Here is a 20,668-nt window from a genome sequence, read left to right as displayed (position 1 = left end):
CGTCTTGATCTCAACAGTGCGTCGACGGCAGCACGTCCAGCTCCATCAATTGGGATCCTTCGCGCTCCGCTGATATTAAGCTGCCCGGGGACAATTGCAGAGGACCTCTGCATAGTGGACAAATACGAACAAGGCTTTTTCTGCTGACAACCACGGTGGAGAGGTGGAGGAATTCTCCCCCCAATTGGAAGATTGTTGAGTTTGTGGTAGTTTGGGAGGAATCAATAGGAGTGAAAGTGTAAAGGGACAGAGAGGTAACTGCAACGCCTGGGGCAAAGAGAACATACACCCTACCGTACCTACCTTTTATCTTCGCGTTGCCGTTGATAACTTCCGACCATTGGTTCCCTAGCTTCGAGAAGCCTCTCTGTTTGTCTGGCGGCCTGATGACTGATCGGGCCACAGTAGTTGAGGATGAGCTGCCTGATCTGTCGTATTCAGTATAGTGTGTCACAAGCCAATGAGTCTCGACTTCCGTCTCCTACAATGCCTTTGTGGTTCTTGAGGATCGTCCAAGCAGCTCCTCGGTGTTTTTGATGTTGTTGCTGTGCCATCACGCAAAGTGGCCTGTTCGAGACCCTTGGGCGCACATGAAAGCAAATCCGAATACGATGCATGCCCGAGTCTTACTCCCTATGTATGTATCCCGTACCCTCCTTGATGCGTGTCTCAATGCTGCCGTGCCGTGTGGGAGAAACGCCGGTGCCTGCACATGCATGTAGATTGTCAGGGTCTCGGCTTTCTTCCTGCTGGCACTGACCACATGCTCGTTGTGTCGCTCGAAAGGGGAAAGGGGGGCAGCTTCTAGAATCATGCATAGAGCGATTCTCAAACGTTTCTTCACATCCAAGCTATTCGTATGTAGGCCGCTCGAACACGGGACGGAACTCAAACAGATCCCCTGACGATGAAACCGTCGCCAGCAAGGCTTGATAGGTTGTCAGGTACCTCCGTACTCGTCCCTGCGCGGTGCCCTGGTCAGGGGCTTGCATCTAGCCAGCGTCGGTACTAACAACGTAGGTGCCCAACGCTCTTCCCCTTGCAGTAATGGGATATCCCACGACAATTGGCGGATCAGAACGGGAGGCTTCGAGAGCGTGTTTCTGAACGTGGTCGCGTGTGTCGGGGCAGATGGAGCATGCAGATCTGCCGCGGAACTACAGATTGTGGACTGACGTGGCGCCCCTTCTCAACTACGAAGGGGCATTCGCGACGAGGTTTTCTCGCTGGATTGTCCGAACCTGTCGCTAAGGCTCAGAGGTTGGCGCAATGCTGAAACAATGGCGTCAAAAAAGGGGCTTCCCGTCGGAGAACGGAAGCACGTGATTATCTTGTGCCGTTTCCGGAATTACGAGGATCAATAAGGTTGAGTAGAGTCCTGCGAGAGTCATGGATTACTTGTCAGTTGAGCTCGTGGGAATTGGGGTTTCTGTGCCAGAGTTGACCTGTTGTGCAGTTGGATGCAGGAAAAAGGGGTGATGAGCGTTGTCGACAGGACAATGGAGGATGCGAGGTTCCCGAAAGACTGCAACTGCGCTTCCTTCTTTTCGAAAGAGCAAAGTGGGAAAATGCCGACAAGATACATCCTTGTACTCTGTGATGAGGGTTCTGGTCGGCGACTGATCATGGTACAAGTGGCAGGAGTATCATTCATCTACGCATCATCTCGCGAGAGACCAGGGCTGATCGGCGAGTGGATCGTTGCCCATCTTCGGCCAGCAGACGGCAGAGCTGAGGTAATTGTCATTGTGACGATGGAAGAGACCATTTGTGTGAGAATCGGTGGAAATTGCAGACTTGGTGGAGAGGGACGGGGAAGACTCGCAAATCTTTGTAAACTTCGTCGCGTTGTCCCGCATTTCTACCGGTGTAGCATCCACCACCTGGAGTCCTGGTAATTGTCATGGGATGTGATGAGCATGAGCATGCGTTGTCATATGGTCCATCCACCTTCAGCCGCACTCAACATCTGCATTCCTTCCATCCCTCAAAAGACTCGTCGAAGGATTTGCCGTTGCCTCTTGAGTAATCAACAAAGAGGTTGACAGACGGGTGATTGACGCCACAGTTTTGCCAGCCACAGATACCGGAAGGTGGCCGGGATCACGGCGCAAGCCACAGCGGGCTATTACGCTTCATCGTGGCGAGTGTCGCGAAAGTACCTACCAACCTCGTTAAGAGTGGCTGATGGGGCAAATCCTTCCCGCACTGACGGCTTCGCACCAGGCACGTAAGCTACGGACAAGGAACAAAAGTGTGGTAAGAAAGAGGACACCGATTTAACGGTGATCTGCATGAAGCTGGAGTTTCTCAGCATCTTGTGACGGAAAAAAGGTGGAGGAGTTCTACCATTACTGGTACAGAGTAACAAAGACTGATAGCCACAGGAAGGTTGGATTATTGTCAAGAGCAAGGGAATCGGGGGCCGCTCGTTCCTGCAGTAGATATTCTGAGCTGGACATGGCGTTCGCGAACACCCTGGATACCTTCTTGTTGATTGCACAATCGTTCGGCGATGCGAAGTGTTCTGCGCGTCACTACTCCTGATCTTCATAGGGGACCCATTCGCCGAACGAGCAGCCACTTGGTGATACTCGGCGAAGGTCCTCGGGCAATATCAAACTCTGGCGAAGTTTCCTTCTCCTGGGTGTCTCCTGGGTGTCTCCTGGCCTGTGTCGCCTGCCAGTGAGTTCTGTTCTGGCGATGACAGATTTGATGCAAAAATGGCTATCCATTCAGAATGTGTATGATGGCAGCAACCAAGACTTACGGAGGCGTCGCTCAACCCTCCCTCCCCAGGATGTCCCCTGCGCGCCCTTAGTGCGACAGAGTGACGGCATCAACGGGGTGGAGCAACTCGTAGAATAACACTCGTCCCGGGCTAGGGGATCGGAAGACGGAGAATTCAGCGTGCGATCGGGTTACGAAGTGGTCGTTCCACCAAACATAAGCCGAGCTCACGATGCCAGGTACGGAGATGATCATCCTCTAAAAGGACAGATGTGGCCAACGATGGGGAGCGTGTTCCTCTTTCTCGGCGTTTAAATGGGGTGTGGTTTGTTGGAGCATGGATTGGAGGGGAGGGAGGGTGCATTACTACCACGACTTGGTGGACAGGACCGTCAAGTACTACTACTGAGGAAACTCGCTTCTGATGTCTGGTGTTTTAGTGCTCAGGTAAGGCAGACTCGTCTAAACAACAGCCACGCTAGTCTAATATGGGTTAGCGGATTACTTTTAGAGCATCAGGGGTGGATCCCGGTGGGCGAGGCTTGGCCGGTATCTGGTTGGCTACTGTTTCAAGCTAGTCCCGTAATAGTATAAGCATGGTCTTTGAATAGTAGCAACCGTCTTAGTTTTCGGGTTAGTGTGATCGGCCTGCGCCGCACTCGCGATAGAAACCGCTAAGCGTGTGGTTTTTGGTGCTATTCAAGGATGACGGAGACCTCGTCGGGCCCAATCAGCAGCCGTCCCCGCTCAGTGGCCTCAGGTACCACTTCACACACGCTCTCTGCTGTGCATCTCTCGCACGAACATTAACCAGCATCTGACGGCCCATCTCACCACTTACTGCACCCGCCTGGAGCTAACACCTTACGGATGACAGGTTTATGAGGCTTTGACTGGCGGGTGGACTCAATACTAGCGGCCGTCCTGCCGTTGCTCGATCCACCCACTCGGTCCCTACACCCCCCTCTCTCCAAAAGTTCCCTCGCGGCCTCGTGGAAATGGGAAGCTCCCTACCCCGAAAACGACCCCTACACCAACACCCTCCCTGCTCACTTCCATCCTAGTCAGCATCCCATCCACTTGCTTTGGTTGCGCTGTCCAATCGCTTCCCCGGCGTCCCTTGATCAGACGCTCTATATTTTGACTGGGACCGGCCACGCTTGGCCCAAAAGCCTCGTGCAGAGGACACAGCCGCTCCGCTCTCGGCCGTTCTATTGGAGCAGGAGGCTCTATACCTCGCTTGCCTCTCTTACACCCGCCTCTTCCAAAAGCTATGGTAGCTAATTTCACCCTGGCTCCTGCGTCCAAATTCATTTCCATGCTTTCCACTTTGGAACCACTTTCTGCTCGTTCTTTCTAGCATTCCCTTAGGTGCCTGGTCTCCATTCTTGGGGACAAGAATAACATCCGGCCTATCTGGTCCTACACCTGGGACCTGCCCTTCGCCCCGCCACGTGCCTCCGGCCTCCAATACACAACTCAGCCCTGCCGATAGGTCCTGGAAACTCTCTAATCCTCCTAGCCTCTCCCCTTCTTTCCACCATCAAGTCGTCATTTCCCTCATCACACCTACCCTCCCGCTCCAGAAACCCATGCCAACGTCTCCATTTCCTCAAACAAGCTTAATCTTTGCTTGAGGCTCAGAAGGGGGCGGAGGCTTCCAAGCATTTCAAGGGACTCCACCGTGAAACATTTGGCGCAGGCCTCTTGGTCACTTCGTATACTCTTATATCTTCTATACAATATCCTTTTCCTTCATCATGGCCCCAAAACAGCGTTCCCAAACTCCTCGACAACCTGGCGTCGCCAACTCCTCCGAGTCAATCCTTCATCCACAGCAGGCTACGACTACGACACTCTTTTCCGACCAACCAACCAAAGATCGCCGCCACCGACAGAGAGACAGCCCGCGACCCATATCTTCCGCTCAGTCGCCTTCTCAGGACACGATCGCTTTCAGCCGATCCCCTATAGTATCCGACTCGCCTGCCTCACCGGTCGAAGGGACTGCCCAAGGATTGTCTTCTCGTCGTGAAAGCTCTTCCACCATGAGGACATCATCCGTTTCTCTCGACATGGTGCCGACGTGCACGCCCACCGGTCGCATCAGCAAGGCGAAGAAAGGCAAACGTGTGCATGCTTGCGAGTTTCCTGGTTGTGGCAAGGTAAGTCTGCCCCGTCAGGCGTCATGACCCCCAAAAATCCACGCCCTAGCAGTCGGGGCCCAACGGCGGCAACCTGGCTAACGATGGTCATCAGGTCTTCACCCGGGCAGAGCACAGAAGGTAAGTCTGACTACTGGGCCGGTCGTAAACCTCCTTCCTCCTCTAACAAGTAACAGGAGACATGAATTGAATCACAATCCTGAAGCACTCTTCCCTTGCACTCGCCCTGGATGTCGAAAGGCATTTCACCGGATGGATCTTCTCCAACGCCATCAGGAGAGACAGTAAGTCGCGATTGCATGTCGACCGGGACGGGAGAAGCTGACGTTCCTGAGCAGTGATCTGGAAACCGCAGCTGAGTCCAATGCCTCTGCCCACATGGGCCAGTTGGGACAGGTCTCGGTCACTTCAGAACCTTCGGCGGTGATGCCTGCTCCTGTTATGACCAGTCCCCAAGCCGATCGAAGTGCTCCCAGGTCCTCTTCTGGAGGACTCTCGATCGGTTCTTTGGTTCATCCCCAGCAAGACTACCGTTACGGCATGGGGACGCCAGCCTTTAACGGCTTCTCGCGACAGCCCATGCATTACGTCCCTGGCTACAACTCAGCGGACGATTCTATTTTCTATACCCCTGAGAGCAGTCAATCTCCGGTTTCTGAGTATTATGGCCGGTACGCCCACCGTCAGAGCATTTCTTCTTCTTCCTCCGTAGCTGCCTTCGATCCCAGCGCGGCCTCCCCCCTGATCAACGGAACAATGCCAGGCCCCTGGGTGCCTTCGTCGGGACCTCCCAGCATTCTGCCCTCGACCATGCTTGATGATGGGACTTATCTTCCTGTATGTGCCCCTTTTCATTGGGTTGGTGCGTATACTGAAGCTGATCAGTCTCCTGCAGACTCTACCATACCAATACCCCTCTCCGACCTGGATGGAATCGAATGGTCTGTCATACGACGAGAACTATCAAATGCCTCTGGACTTCAGTCGGGAAATGCCTCAACCAGTATATCCGACACTATAAGGTGGGATTGCCTGGAGCTCTACTGGCAGTACTTCCATCCGGCATACCCTCTCATCCACCGACCCAGCTTTTTGCCCACCAAACCGAGTCCTCTCCTGGCCAGTGCCATGCTTGCAATAGGATCACAATACGACACCCGACCGGACGCGAAACTGTACTCCCTGACCTTGTTGGAGATTGCCACGAAACTTTTGAGGAGACGAGACAACATCACCAGTCGATCACGGCTGGCAGACTTGCAGACTGTCTTCCTTCTCGAGATTCTGAGCAAATACTGTGCGAGGCGGGTGGAGGTGGAGATGTCTGCGAGATTTCGATCACTGTTTGCGAGCCTCGATCAGGCAAGACGGATCCTTGCAACGGAGCCCTTGGCAGTCTTGAGGACTCTTCCCAAAGAGCGGACGACCGACGACATCCAGAGAGCCCATAAATTCTGGCTGGAGCACGAGACCCGGCGACGGATTTTGCAGGCGTGTACCGTGCTGGATCTTCAGCAAGTGGTCTTGTTCGAACAGCCAGCCACGATCGTGCATCATGAGCGGCCCAGGAGAGCAGGCCCCAACGGGCTTCGATTGACCGTCTCTTTGCCCTGTTCGGAGGAACTCTGGGAGACCAGTCCGATCGAAGAGTGGATTGGGATGGCCTCCGGCTCTTCTATGTCCCCTTTGTCCAGCAAGACTAGGCCTTCCCGTTCGGATCAAGCGTTCTCTTCGTCTCTGGACTACTTCCAGATCCAAGTGAGCTTGGCCGCTAACCAGGGGGTTTCTCTTGATCAGCTCCTGCCCCGGCAGGATCACACAGGTGAATCTATATCTCGGCTCATCTTCAACCGCCACGCTCGGGACATGGCCAAGCACGCTCCGATCCGGCAGCTGCTGGTGGTCAGCGGCGAATCGTGGATCATTGGGAAGAAGCTCGAGAACGAGGCCGAATTTCAAGACGCTAAACGAAACCTGCGAGCCTGGGTCGACTCGAACCGGGAGAGCCGGGTGGCACTCTGGCACGCCACGCAACTGATCCGTAGCCGGGCCAAGTTCTCGACTTCGGATGCTACCAACACCGACCTCTTTGTTTCTTTCCACGACACTCACATGCTCCATGAGCCGTGGGTGTTCTACCTGGCCGCCCTCATCTGCTGGGCTTACGGCTTTTCTGCATCGACCACGGCCGAGAACAGCGGCCAGGGCTCCGGGGCTGGTTCGGCCACCAGCGAGCCCACTTCGAATCCTTCAAGGAGTTCCAGCTTGTCTTCGGCGCATCCAGCTCTCCTGGACGCGCATGAAGCGGCATACAGCATGCGCGAGTATTTACAAAACACCAACGTCAAAACAGTCGACGACTTGTTACGCTTAGATCCGCAGGTGTTTGGACGGATGCACGGTCTTCTCGAAATCGTTCGCCTCCACAAGGTTTCCCTCTTTCTGGGAGGACTCATGAATGAAGCCGAACGGGTATTGTATCGACTCGTGGAGGGACGCAGTCGACTGTCACACTTCTAGAGAGCGCAGACGGGGGAAGGGTTTATTTCTGGATGTTTCCTATTCTCCTATCTATCCTACACCTTTTCTGGTTGGTTCACTGTCACGACCATGATGTCTTACGACCTTTACGAGGATTGAATCTGTTTTTATTTGTCTTTGATACTACATTTTGGGGATTCCATTGTCTGGGCGACGAGGGACTTGGGACGGGGGAAGAGGGTCATGTGGGAAATTTGGGCGTTCATGGCGGCCTTGATGCACAGTCAATACAGTGATCTTTTTTGGTGTTCGTGTGGCGTACTTGGGCGTACCTACCAGGAGAGATTTTGCATATCATTGCATATTATTCGCAAGGAGCGAAGGGAAGGGAAAAGATCCACAGGAGCATCATCACAGCACAGCAAGTTCATTCTGTTCAGGATTGTCATTCCAGCAAGCGAAGAAATGTTTGTAAAAATTGATCAGATCGACGGGTGTCCCGCCCAGCATATACGGAGTATCTGCGTTGCGAGCCAGTCACTCACTATCAAGCATGCAAATTTGGGTTACCACTTTGATGGAGTTAGCAGGCCGTGATTTACGGAGTCTGTGATTGTCCTTCAATTTCCAACCCCGATTCTCTGTCATTACGAGACCTACAAGCTTCAACTCGGGACGTCGTCCTCGTCCTCGTCCTCGTCCTCGTACCCTTGGCGGTCGGAAATCAGACGCCGACGACCAAGGATGATACGAGTTGTAGTAAGGACCGATAGACGCGAACGAGCGAGCGAACGAAGAGCCAGCATCGGAGAATGGCCTGTGTTGGGGGAGGGGAGCAGGGCAATCACCAAGGCCCCGGACCACTTCCTAGCAGCCGATCAACCGCCAACGAGAACAAACAGGAAGTGGCTGGCCTGCTACTAAATTTGGGATGGAACGGTGGATACGAGGGAGAGAGAGAGAGAGATTTTGAGGGGCTGAGCCTCGTCTCAGCCCATCAGCCACCCATGCATCTGGCTGAAAAGGGCCATTTAGCAGTGATTGATCATTCTTCGAGAAGCTTGAGGGGGTTTGATTGTACAATGCATGCATGCATGCATGTCTTGTGTCCATGTCATGTTGTCATCGTCCTCATTGCCTCTTCTGCTGACGCTGACCATAGTGGGAGAGGGTGCTGTCGTCCTTTCACTGGGTGTAGAGCCGCCACCCCTGGCCCATGACGCCCAACGCACTGCGCCCCTCTTGACGACAGAGCATGCACAGCAGGACGAAGGAAGAAATAGTGGTAGGAAGCAGGTAAGTAAGCGCAGCAGGATATTGAAATCCGAAACACCACCATGGAGGGATCTGCTTCCTCCCCAGTGACAACGACAGGCAAGACACGACACTCAAGCGCTCGTTTCTTTCTGGCTGTGCCGTGCTGTGCTATGCTGTGCGACCGACACAGTAGCAGTGCCTCTCGTTCCCTTCTTCCCCCTCCCTCGTTTAGAGCGGGCTCATCCATCCTCCCGGCCCAACCTGCATTTCGGCCAGCGGGGGGAGGGAAGGGAGGGACTGGACTAAGACTAACGAACGGCTGAATGTAATCAACCGCGATCAATCACACCACCCCAACCAACCACTCCGACGTCGATGCTAGGCCACTCTCCCCCGAATCTGAAACGTACGAGAGAGCAAGACACCGGCCGCCGGGGTCGCACAGGGCAGACAGACTACTACTACTACTGTTTGTACTTCTATACGACGCGAACCTAGGGATCTTTCTTCCCATTTATCGACTCCACTTGTTGACTAGCGACGAGACCGAGGGGTGGTTTGTAACGCGTATGATATTTATTCTTACAGATGGGAAACAGCTCGGGTAATTAACGCACGTAAGAGGCAGCGTGCGGCAGGCGAGAGAGAGAGAGCGCGAGGAATCTCGGTATCTCGCTACAAGTACGATACTCGGGACGGAGTACAGTATGTCATCTCGCAACGAGTGGCTCCAGGACATGCTCCGGCACACCGCACGATACCTAACTAAGGCAATCACAATGATGCGAAGTCCCCGAAGCACCTAGGTACAGTATGTACAGTACGAGGTACCTTTGGCGCAAATCCCCCCCCGTCCCCCGACAATCATTACGCCACGGGGGGTTTCGGATCATCAACGCGTGCCGCTGTGGGGTCACTCGGGGCTGGCGCTTTCGAAGCGACAAGGGGAAGAAACAGGGCAACTGGCAATGGGGGATGGGATGGTTCCTGCATCATCATAATCTCAGGGCTGGTTGCGTGTTTTTCTCCCCTTCCCTGTCCCAGTATTCTGTTCGTTGACAGGAGGATTGTGACGAGTGACGACTTCTCAAACTCGGCTAATCATCCGGCAGGAAGGAGGACAAACAGGCAGGCATGTCAGCGAGCTTGGAAGAGCAGGTAGGGAAAAGGAGGATTCATTCTTCGTGGCGCGCCGGATATCTTGCTCCTCGTATGTTTCTAACTTGGCTGAGCTGGATGAGCAATTCGCAGCGGGATTCCTTGGGTCCTCGATCATGTTTCCTCGGTCTCTGTCAACGGCGTCGCCACGACCAGGCTCTCCCAGGCGTCGCTGGGTCACGGCACGAGAACACGAAAGGCTACGTATGCACCTGATCAGGCTCTCTTTTTCTTGTTCCACGTGGAGATGCAGATCAAGGCCCATGAAAAGAGATCCTGGAACACCGGGCAGTGAGTGGTACTGTTGGCTGCCAGTTTTGAGAGGAGGCGGTACCAGAAGCCTCGAAACTGCAAGTGGTCGCGGAAGATCACAGACAAGGTGGTCCAAGGCGTTCCTTTGCAGCGTTGAGAACAAGAGGCACGCCTGCCCATCTTAAACTCTTCTCGGCCGTCACAACTAGGATGTACACCAAACATCAGTTGGCGAAAGAAGTCTATCCGCGGGCCGGTTGTATGCATCTCCTGCTCATTGTCCGAGTCACCGGCCCATGATATCGAACCTCTTCAGCCACGCACTCGATCGATGTCTCTGACGCGCGACGAGTGCCTTTTTCACCCCCGTTGCGACTTTTCTGATTTCTTGATGACCACCGTACAGGCACTGGCGGCACGACGTCCTTTTTCTTCTCTCCTCCACGCTTGTCACAGACTTCCCGACCGAAGCATGCAACCACGACAAAGATCTTGACTTCATCCAGCGGGAGGTCATTCGTTGTCGACCCGGACTATCCTGCCTTTGCTGGCGAACGACAATTGAGGCCTGGGGGAGTGCGTAACCGTAGAAGGCCTGTATGCTTCGCTTGCATTGTGAGGCTTGGGGCTTGGGTCTTGACTGGGTACACTGAAATTGCATTTCCACCCGGCCGTTGTGTGGGTACAGGGGAAAAGTTTGGAGCACGGCTGCTCCTCCAGTTGAAATAATGCTTGGGTTGATTTGCTGGTTGCCCTTCATCTACGGATATCTCCCTTTGGTCGTACAGGAACAGCCGCTGGGTAAGGCCGCCTCCTAATATAACGAGGCTGAACAATCACAGTCACAGTTCGGCCGAACCGACCATTATTCAGGGACGCCTCAAGCACCAGTTAGTACCACATCCCTGTCACGGCCGAACTCTAGCTCGGTGGGTTTGCAGATCTGGGCGGAACGCCTTAGCGACATCGCACCTCTCAGAGATCGGTCTTTCGTGACCCGTATTCAATCTCGATGGATACACATGCCAATCAGCCTTTGGGCCAGGGGTTGATGGAGCCTCTCGCACCACAACGTTGGGTATGCGGTGGCCACTCAGATCCACAGCCTTCTCCAGCTGTGTATTGTGAAAGGCGCCAAACTTTCGGGATAGAGCTGCGGGTGAAACAGACTAAGGGGTAGAACGGTAGGGTGCCTGAGTGACACAAACGGGTTCGTGATGATGCCATGCTCGTCCATATGTCCTGTCTCAAAAAACGCCCTCTTCATTACCGTGTTCTGGTTGTTGCCCATCACTTGAGCCTGGCGACTACCCCGCCGCAGTGCATCCTCCATCGCGACCAGCCGACGGGCTTCGCTCAGAGATATATTACCTTGCTTCTTGGAGGGCAAGGAGCGTTGTGCTCGTCGCAATGCCGGCCTCAGCCTTCTGCGCCCTCGTCTTTTTCATACCTCGCCTGGCCTCGGCGACGTGCTATTGGCAAAACAGCACATTGGCTCCAGATGATCCATACTCGATAGCCCCCGACGACACGGCGTGCTTTCCAGACCAAGAGAACTCGGCTTGTTGTGGGACCGGATTGACGTGTCTCTCGGACGGAGTGTGTTACATCGAGCAGAGTGGAAATGGTTATTATTACCGGGGGACATGTACAGATCGCACCTGGGACAGTCAGCAATGTCCGGGATGGTGCTTTGCTCAGAGTAGGTGGCAGAGTCCTTCTTGACCCCCAAAGGCTTCGTTGGTGACATGGAATGCTGAGTCCGGGTGACTCGCAGATGCCAATACGTCAATACCTTTACTCAAATGTGACACCGCACAAGACTGGGTAAGTCTCCCTTTGGCTGATCTGGTGGAACTTGAAGGAAATAGTATCAGCAGTCCATCAACAGCCCAGCATTAACGGATGCCGATAGTACTGTTGTCCCGGAGATTCCGAGTGTAGTTGTGACACGGGCAAGAACGCCGTCAAGCTTGGGGATACTCAACCGAGTACAGTTACCGTCATTGGAAGCACCAGCTGGCCGGGGATTTCATCTACGACGTCCCCGTTTGTCCAGACAAGCCCTCTCGTGACGGATGGCACCACCAGCAGTGAATCGGGCGAACCCACTCAGAACACCAGTGCCAGCACGAGCACGAGCACGAGCACCAGTACCAGGACAAGTTCGACTCCCTCCACCAGCAAATCAGCAGCAGCGGCAGCAGCATCCGCCACATCAAACACCCCAGCGCCATCCAAGAGTGACGGCTCGAGCAACACGGGGCTTGCAGCAGGGCTGGGAGCTGGCTTAGGGGCAGCAGCCGTGATCATAGGCGTCCTGGTCTTCTTCTTGATTCGCAAAAGACGTCAAGGCAGTGGAGGCGGGAATGGTGGTCCCCTCGACCAACACCAGATGATGCAGAAGCCTTTCTCCGAAGCCTCCCTCCCTGCATCTCCCTATCCGGACAGCCAAGGACACATGGTGGCGGAAGCACCAGGACCCCAGGACGGCCGGCCTGAGTTGGCAGGCGCTGGGGAATACGACAGAGTTGAGATGCCCGTCGGACAGGACGGAGACGGGGCCCACCGCCGAAAGAGTACACAGAGGGCTGAACTTGGTCCATGACAAGACGTCAAGGGCCGCGTGGCAAGGACAAGGCAAGCCATTGACAGGAAGGTATATAATGGGAGAGGAGGAGAGGGGTAGGAAATCAATCACAGAAAAGATCTCTGCCATGGATTGTCCCTGTCACATGCTGGAACCCAGGAAGCAGCCGGCAAGCGAGGGAAGGCTGTGGCAAAGCAGGGGAGGCGAATGGGGAGGAGGATGGATAGTGAATGGATAGACGTCCATGCAGATGGTCATCAATCACATCATGGGCTTTCTTGTCAGTGCTGGGGATGACATGGTTACTCCTCCTCCATCCAGGTCTAGATCTTCGTGTACGCAGCATACTTGCCTTTGTACTGTATATACTGTATGTACAGTATGTATGTATGTACCGAGACCGCCGGCAGGACGGAAGGGGCCAAATACAAACATACATACATGATCGGATACATAACACCTACCGATTACACCCTCAGGGAAACAACAATATTCTACCGCACGGGATCCTCCTCGATTCCTCCTCGCCTCATGCATGGAAGGTTCTTCTTCGCTCTGCCGTACTCCGTACATAACCTCTTAACCAACTACGTAATTAGCTCGGTCACTACTGATATAGGCGATTACCTGTCTGGGATTTCCCTTTTCCGGCCACCTTCTTGGTCTTGTCTTGTCTTGTCTTGTTTTATTCCTCTCTTCAACATCATCACCACCACCATCACCACCACTCTGATGATCACATGTTGTCATTATGTAATTGACGGGGGCCGGCTTTCCTTTTTTCGCTATTCCTCTGTCCTCAACAGCTGGCTCGAGGAGTAATCGACCCATCTCGATGCACCGGAGGGGGGCAACATCGTCGGCATGCTGCATAATGTCGCATGCTGTGTCAGCAATAGACCAGACAATTCATTGGGTCGCCTATGGCCATGGCAAAGGCCCGTCGACGCCATTGGAGTCCGTCGAACGCAACTTATCAAACCATCCGCCCTCCTAACCCACCCCGCTACTGACTCGAAGGAGAAATCATGCCCGTCGACGGGAGCATAGCGGCTCCTTCTTCTCGGCACGGCGTCGTAGAAGGTCGTGAAAGGTTCAGGAGGATGGATGGAATGAATGATTTGCTAAGTTTCGCGTAAGGATCAAGGCCCCTTCACTCTCTTCTACTTGGTCCTTTCCTCGCTTTATAAGGACGCGCGAAGTTTCCGACTTCTCGCTTTTCGTTCCTTGTCCTCCCTTGGTTTTCCCTTCGGATCTGCTGCGCCTCTTTCTCTTTCCCCGCCCGCCATCCCCGTACACTGCTTTGCCCGAAAGCGTGTAAAGAAAAAGAAGAGAGACGGAAAAAGCCCTCATCATTACGGATCAATTACATCTACGGTGGCGGAATCGCGAGGTCACCTGAACTCCCTTTCCCACAGAGCCTCCCCAGCCAGTGGTTTCGGCCCTCGATCTTCCGACCCAGCGTCAGTATAGGGATTCTTGTATAGAATAGCCAAAAATCCCGCTTCGACGAGAGTTATTGCTCAGATACAAAAGGGACCCCAACCCCGAGATGGCGTCTCCTACCACATCAGAAGATACCCTCTCGCCAGTCTCGACCCGGTCCTCGACCAAGTCCAACATGAAGATCGCCATGCCGCCGCCACCGTCAGCATTCGTGCACCCCAGTCCTGCATACATCATCGCGTCGACGCCCTCGCCAGCCCAAAACCCCGCCGACGCTTCCTGGCATCCTCAGGGCCACCACCACAGCCACATCCACATCGCGACGCCGCACCCCTTGGCCGCCGCCACCAACTTCTTGGACAAGCACGTCCCGCTGTTCGCCAAACACCACGCCGAGTTCTCTGCCCAGCACGAGATCCGCGCCGCCAAGAGAGAAGCCCGTCACAGTCTGGTCGAGTCGCCCATCCCGGAGATCGACGCCGAGTCCATCATGTCGGCCAATGGGGGCGCCGTCGGGGCTGCCATCCACAGCGCCACAGCCATGGGCACGGCCGCCGCCTTGAGCGAGGAGTCTCACCACGCCCTCGACCCGGCAGCCTGGAACGAGGTGCTGGCCAAGCGTGAGGCCGCCCGGTTGAGGTCGGGCTCCAACATGACCCGCAACAGCGAGCGATTCTCCCACGAGATCGGCAGCGACTCCGAGTCCAAGAACTCGAGCTCGCCAGCCATCACGCCTTAGGATGAGGCCGTTCGACCACGATGGCACTCGTGAGGGAGAAAATCTGTTGAATCTGCTTTTCCTTTTCATTGAGCGTATTTTGTTTGCGGCGGCATCGTTATGTTTTCCGGATGCGTGGAAGCCTCGTCTGCGGAATGCGCGTTGCTTCCCAGACTCGTAAGTCTGAATGAACCATGCCTATTCCCTTAGCGACAGTATTTCCTACTTTTCCAACGCTTTCAACCGCTTCTTCGATCCATCGACCGACCCGGAACCAATCTTCCCGTCGACCAACCAATGGACCAAAGACGGGGCGGGTGCTCTTTCTCAAGTCATTCATCCACTGAATCGACCCGTACCAGAGGCCCTTCTGCAAAAACACAAGACTTTTTACAGAGAGACACAACAAAGTGATACAGCAGCAATCTCACTGTCCAGGCTGTCACGCGCACTTCCAGCCTGGACACCCTTTATTTTCCCCTCATCAAGGGGGCCGACGAACGGCGTTTTTGGGCTGAAGCTAGTGGTCGGCATGGCACTTTGATATGATGGTACGACCGGGGAGTTGTGCCGTATGTGTACTTCCAGTACATGTACAAGGAACGATTTTCCGTTTGAGAAAGACAACGATGCTCGAGGTGTCAGCGCGTGCGTGGCTTGTCTATCTACCTATCTATCCATCCATCAACCCGCTCATCAATTCTCTTCGAAGCGACTATTCGACCGGCTTTTACACGTTACGTCCTATTCAACTGGCGCGATCAGGAGGAGGAGGAGGAGGGGATGAAGAAGGAAACACAGCTGAGCTCAATGCGCCAGGGTGTTCACGTGGCGAACACAGGATGTCATTTCAGGACTCTCCATGGGCTGCTCTTTACCCGCCCGCCCCTCTTTCCTCCCTTGAAATCGGAGTTTCCTTCATGCGTTCATTCGTCGACGACGACGACAATGAATGGGCCGGAACACGCCTGAAGGTGTCGAGTAACAGCAAAGACATGCACGGTCCACACACCTCGATCTCGATCTACGTCCCCGGTCTATGTACATACATACATACCGTACATCTCTCGACATTCCCCAACCATAGCAGATGCGGAAGGAAGGACAGACAGATGGACGGACGGACGAGGCTGGAACGAACATGTCTTGTGACTTCTACGCACGCGCCCAAGGGGATGGATGGTATGGATGAGTGATGGGTGAACGAATGCACGCACGGCCCAAAGCCAGACGCGATATTGCTATTATATGTCTATGTCGACGACCAGTTTACGTAGATAGCCCTACTTACATACAATACAATACAATACAATACAATACAATAAGAGAAAGAGAAAAAAAGAGTTATGATGAAATTAGATATGAAGATGAACGAAACACAGTAAGTAACATAGTCACACAGTCATCAGCATACATTTCCCTGAAAATGGCATGCGTAGGCTACATACACTGGAGTGTATATATATATATATGCTCCCCGAACCTCATCTCAACCGTACGTATTATGAGGAATCTCTTCATTTACTGCAGTGCACGCAGGTCGGGTATGTGTTATTGTTACACACTGCAATGGGCTCACTATCCCAAACAAAATACATCCACTCTCTGGGACCGGCATAAAAAGCACAGAACACGACTGCAGCAAGAGTATCATAACCTCATCCAATTCATTCACGTACATCCTTCATCATATGTTCCAGCTACAACGCTGTCAAGCTCTCAGGAGGATTTCCGACTTTCACGCCTCCGTCTCCACCACTCGATAGCCTTCTTGAACCTTCCGCGCAATGTCCTCGTTCTTGTGCTGCAGTAACGACAGCGCGTATGCGGTGTCGTCCCATTGACGTTTGTTCACGCACCGGTTCAGCCGAGCCGCGAGCTTTTCCGCGAGGTTTTTGGCGTGTTTGTCCTATTTGGCACATTAGTCAGTTGCGAGCAAGATAAAAAGAGACGCTCCATCTGTCGCTGAAATCGGGTCGAATGGAGCGATGGAATAGGTGTAGACGAACCTTCTCAATAAACCCACACAAAAACTTCAAAATCCTCTTGACCGCCTCCTCTTCCAGGACTCCGCCCTCTAGAGGCCCCTCTTGAGTGAGGACGCTGAACATGTCGACAAACTGGTTGTACACGGCATTGTCTTTGGTGGCCAATTCAGTGAAGAACATACGTGCCAGATCTGCGATCTTCTTGTCTCCATCTTCGAGACACTTGGCCATCTCACCCAATTGACCCTTCACCTTGACCTGTCCTGCCAAGATGAGGAAGGTCAACGTCATCAGACAGGTTCGTTTCACACTCTCGTCGGCGTCGTTCAGCCGTCGGTAGAGGAAGTCGGTGTTTTCGTCAATAAGATGGTTGAAGCACACCGCCATGTCACCCAGCGCAATCACGGCATTGGAGCGCACGATAGGGTCGGTGGACCGTTCCAGGATGGTGATCAGGAGCGGCAGATTCTTCTCACAATACTCACTACTTACGCACATGAGCTTGGCCAGACAGAGTGTCGCCTGGGCTTGAAGGTTTCGATCCTTGTAAGCTGCATTGTTGGCACAAATTTCCGTCACCAAGGGACCGAAATTCGCCAGCAACGAATGTGGGCCGTACAGGAGTTCCCGTTCCCGAATGTGGGCAATCGCCTCAGTGAAGTCATCTTCGGTCGTGCCGCCGATCAAGTCGAGCTCGTCCTTTTCTTCCTCTTTCTGCTTCTCTGCGAGGACTTCTTCTGCGGCAGTCCTCTTCCGCTGTGCTGGCGTAGGTGCGGCTGACTTGTCGGGGGAAGAGTTGGCCATTGGCTTGTTCTTTTCTTGGTCCTGTTTCCGTCGCTTAAAGTCAAGTTCACATAACTCGAGATGCACGATTTGCTTGATGGCGATGTGCCCGACAGCGAACAACAGCTGTGAGAGTGCAATTGAGGGCTTCTCTGGCTTAGGTTCTGCCGGTTCGGGATCGTGCGGTTCGGCCTCGGGGTTGGTGACCTGCTCTTCCCCGTCAATGTCCATTGCATCGGGTTCCGGAGAGGGCGTCCTCGATAGCGACGATAGGTCTTTTGTCTGCTGAAAGACCAGGCGCGTCTTCTGCCTGAGCACCTCAGAGCATAGAACATCAGGGTGATCTGAAAGAACGTAAATGGCGCTGATGGCCTGTTCCGCCATGCCATACCAGTCTTTGCTTGCCGAGGTGGTCAGCAGGATTGATGCGAGCATACGCAGAACCTCATGATTGTTGGACATCTTCGAGAGGCCCCCAGAAGCAGTCCTTTCTTGCACCTTCTTTGCAGTTGGTATCATGCGTCGGAGAGCGACGCAGGTGAACTTGGCGAGCACGAAATCTGTTCGGCCTAACTGTCCGAGACCGACTCGCAACATTGTGTCAATTTCCTTGACCACGACCTCTGGACTTGCAAGAGCAATCATTCCGAGCACGATAATGGCACCTCTCCTTTGCGACTTGGAGATGTCCTTGTTGACGCCGTACACCTGCCACAATTTGGCAATCACTAACTCGGAAATGTGACCGGCCTTAAACATTGTGCTCAGCAGCTGTTCCAGCGAGGTCAATTCTGCAGGTGTGGCACCGAATGTCAAGCTGATCATATTTCGAGCGACGAAATTGGCCGCATCGTTCGTGCTAAACATGTCGGGAGCATCGAAGAAGAGATTTTTGTAGTTGTCGATGAGATGGTTCTGGACTCCCTTGCCCTCGTCGCTGTTTCCTTTGGTCCAGATCAACCGCAACATCCGACGGATGCCTTTTCGCGCTGTCTCAACCTTGAACGCGTCAATCGTAACAAAGAAGTCCATCACATCGATAACCTCCGTCTTGTTGGGTGACGACAACAACTGAACTGCGATTTCCGAGGCGTCATGAATGGTCTCGATGAATCTGAGAGCCTCGACATAGTATTTTCGGGTTAATTGGAGTTTGCCTATGACCTCAGACGTCGCGGCCTCCTCTTGTGCCTTCTTCACTGCGGCGATCTTCTCTTCCTCGGTCAGCTCCTGCGGCTCGGCTTCTGCCTGAGTAGCATCGTCAAGGAGGTCTTTGTCAACCTGTTCTTCGCCTGCAGCTGTCCGCGCCACTCCGGGAGAGTCGGGTGGAGGTTTCAGAGCGTCTAATTGTGATTCCACTGCCTCGAGTCTTTCCGTCCACTCCTTGTGTGAAAGCTGTCCTCCATGCATGAGGCTGAATGGGTGTGAAGAAACCAACTTTCTCAACAGCTTGATAGCGTTCCGCCTAACGTTACTGCTTTTGTCCTGGAGACTCTGCATGGCCAGTTCGGCAGCATTCTGTCGCCTCTTAGGAAACTTCTGCTCCAGGTCACATATCTTGGTGAGGACTTGCATCGCCCGGACTCGGCAGAATGGTGCTGTGTCAAGAAATCGTTGTTCCAGGGTGTCAAAGAAAGCATTGATCTGTATCTTGGTGGTTTCGGTTTTCTCTTCTTGTCTGCTTAGATCTGCAAGCAGGTTTCCGCAGACCTCAATCACCGCACAACGTAAGGTGTGTGCCTCGCTGTCCAGGAATTTGGCAAGAAGGCCCATCTCTTTAATCACAAGTCTCGGTTCAAGTTCCGATAATTTGATGATGAAGGCAGAAACCGACTTTGGTCCTTTATTATCGTTTTGACTGAACTCCTTTGCGGCCAACTCCCGGAGAATCTCGGCCGACAATTGAGGGTAGTCGTATTGTTCGGACAGGATGTGGAGAAACTCGGCCATGGGTTCTGACAGATGTTCAAAGTAAGTGAGGTTCTGGACGATCGAAGTCTGAGCCCCAAGAGCATGACCGTGATGCTTCACTGCGACACAGAGCACTTTGAAGCAAAACATGCGCACGGCTGTAATCTTGACCCTGGCTTCGCTCTCCATGATCAGGTAGATGGATCTCGTAAACAAGTTGATGAATGTGTCGCGATCAGACGTTGTCTGGAAGATGCGATTCAGCTTAAGCTTCATTACCCGACACATAACATCCATTGCACTCTGGATCTGGCTGGAAGAGTCCCAGGTATTATCTTTGGCAGCAGACTTTGATTTGGCTCCTTTCCCACCTCTTCTTGCTGGCGCCGCGCTCGACTTCTCCTGCGCTTTGGCTTCGACGGCGGATATGGACCATTGAAGAAGGAATGCGTACATTTCCAACAGGCGTTTATGCTGTGGCAGAGTATCTTGTTCGTCATTTTCGATGTCGTGATTTGCAATGTCTGCGGTGGTCGATAGTCCGGAAACGATGAGAGCGAGAATCTTACCCAGAGCTTGAGTAGATAGCACGGATGAATGTCTGGGTACACGAATAATATTAGCAAAAGGAGGTCGCGGGGGACGTCAGTGATGGAGAACGTACTTTAACAAAAACTGCAAGGTATCAAATGTCGAGCTTCTGGACAATGCTTCCGGGTTTTCTGTAATCAAGTCTATCACTGAGTCCAACACACTGTCCACCAACCCCGATGAAAGGCTGTCGGGGTCATTTTCGCAGTCGATCAATTCTGGACTCGCTTCGAGGGTGGGAATGGTCGTCACGTCGCTCAAGTAGAGCTTCAGAGACTCGTTAATGTCGAAATCAACTTGATCCTCCATGTTTGCTGTGATCAATGATCGGGAGGTCAGGATGTGGTTGTCAAAACTGGCGCATGTGTTTTGTTGACGTTGGTGGGCGGCAGGAAATGTTGTGAAACATTCACAGACGCATTGCAGCAGTGTCCACCACTTTTCGATGATCAGTGTTGCTAACTCGTCACTGTCATAACAACAAGATCAGAATCAAAGTCTAGATGCGACCACGTTTGCGACCATCCGATGGTTGCTGGCTTCGCGGTTAGATTTATTGACGGATTTCCTAATCAGTGTTGGCGCCATACGCCCCACA

At 53.4% G+C, this 20,668-nt stretch overlaps 4 protein-coding genes across 4 annotated transcripts; 3 read left to right on the top strand and 1 right to left on the bottom strand.

Moving 5' to 3' along the window:
- Positions 1–4,490: 4,490 nt before the first annotated feature.
- On the top strand, positions 4,491–7,415 carry AYL99_07716 (hypothetical protein; the record flags this gene model as incomplete). The annotated part of the gene is made up of 5 exons (XM_018839225.1): positions 4,491–4,895; positions 4,948–5,015; positions 5,072–5,179; positions 5,234–5,732; positions 5,781–7,415. The coding sequence occupies 5 exons, from the start codon at positions 4,491–4,493 to the stop codon at positions 7,413–7,415; spliced, it is 2,715 nt and encodes a 904-aa protein (XP_018691993.1).
- A 4,038-nt stretch (positions 7,416–11,453) lies between these two features.
- AYL99_07715 (hypothetical protein) lies at positions 11,454–12,651 on the top strand (the record flags this gene model as incomplete). Its single annotated transcript, XM_018839224.1, has 3 exons — positions 11,454–11,745; positions 11,821–11,870; positions 11,959–12,651. 3 exons carry the CDS (start codon positions 11,454–11,456, stop codon positions 12,649–12,651), a joined length of 1,035 nt encoding a protein of 344 aa, XP_018691992.1.
- Positions 12,652–14,185: 1,534 nt separating this feature from the next.
- Positions 14,186–14,818, top strand: AYL99_07714 (hypothetical protein; the record flags this gene model as incomplete). Its single annotated transcript, XM_018839223.1, has 1 exon — positions 14,186–14,818. The coding sequence occupies one exon, from the start codon at positions 14,186–14,188 to the stop codon at positions 14,816–14,818; it is 633 nt and encodes a 210-aa protein (XP_018691991.1).
- Positions 14,819–16,535: 1,717 nt separating this feature from the next.
- Positions 16,536–20,379, bottom strand: AYL99_07713 (hypothetical protein; the record flags this gene model as incomplete). The annotated part of the gene is made up of 3 exons (XM_018839222.1): positions 16,536–16,706; positions 16,807–20,080; positions 20,144–20,379. The coding sequence occupies 3 exons, from the start codon at positions 20,377–20,379 to the stop codon at positions 16,536–16,538; spliced, it is 3,681 nt and encodes a 1,226-aa protein (XP_018691990.1).
- Between the last annotated feature and the right edge of the window lie 289 nt (positions 20,380–20,668).

This window comes from Fonsecaea erecta, assembly GCF_001651985.1.
Source record: "Fonsecaea erecta strain CBS 125763 chromosome Unknown Scaff6, whole genome shotgun sequence".
Classification (NCBI taxonomy): Eukaryota; Fungi; Ascomycota; class Eurotiomycetes; order Chaetothyriales; family Herpotrichiellaceae; genus Fonsecaea; species Fonsecaea erecta.
This window is presented reverse-complemented; position numbering and strand designations above follow the sequence as displayed.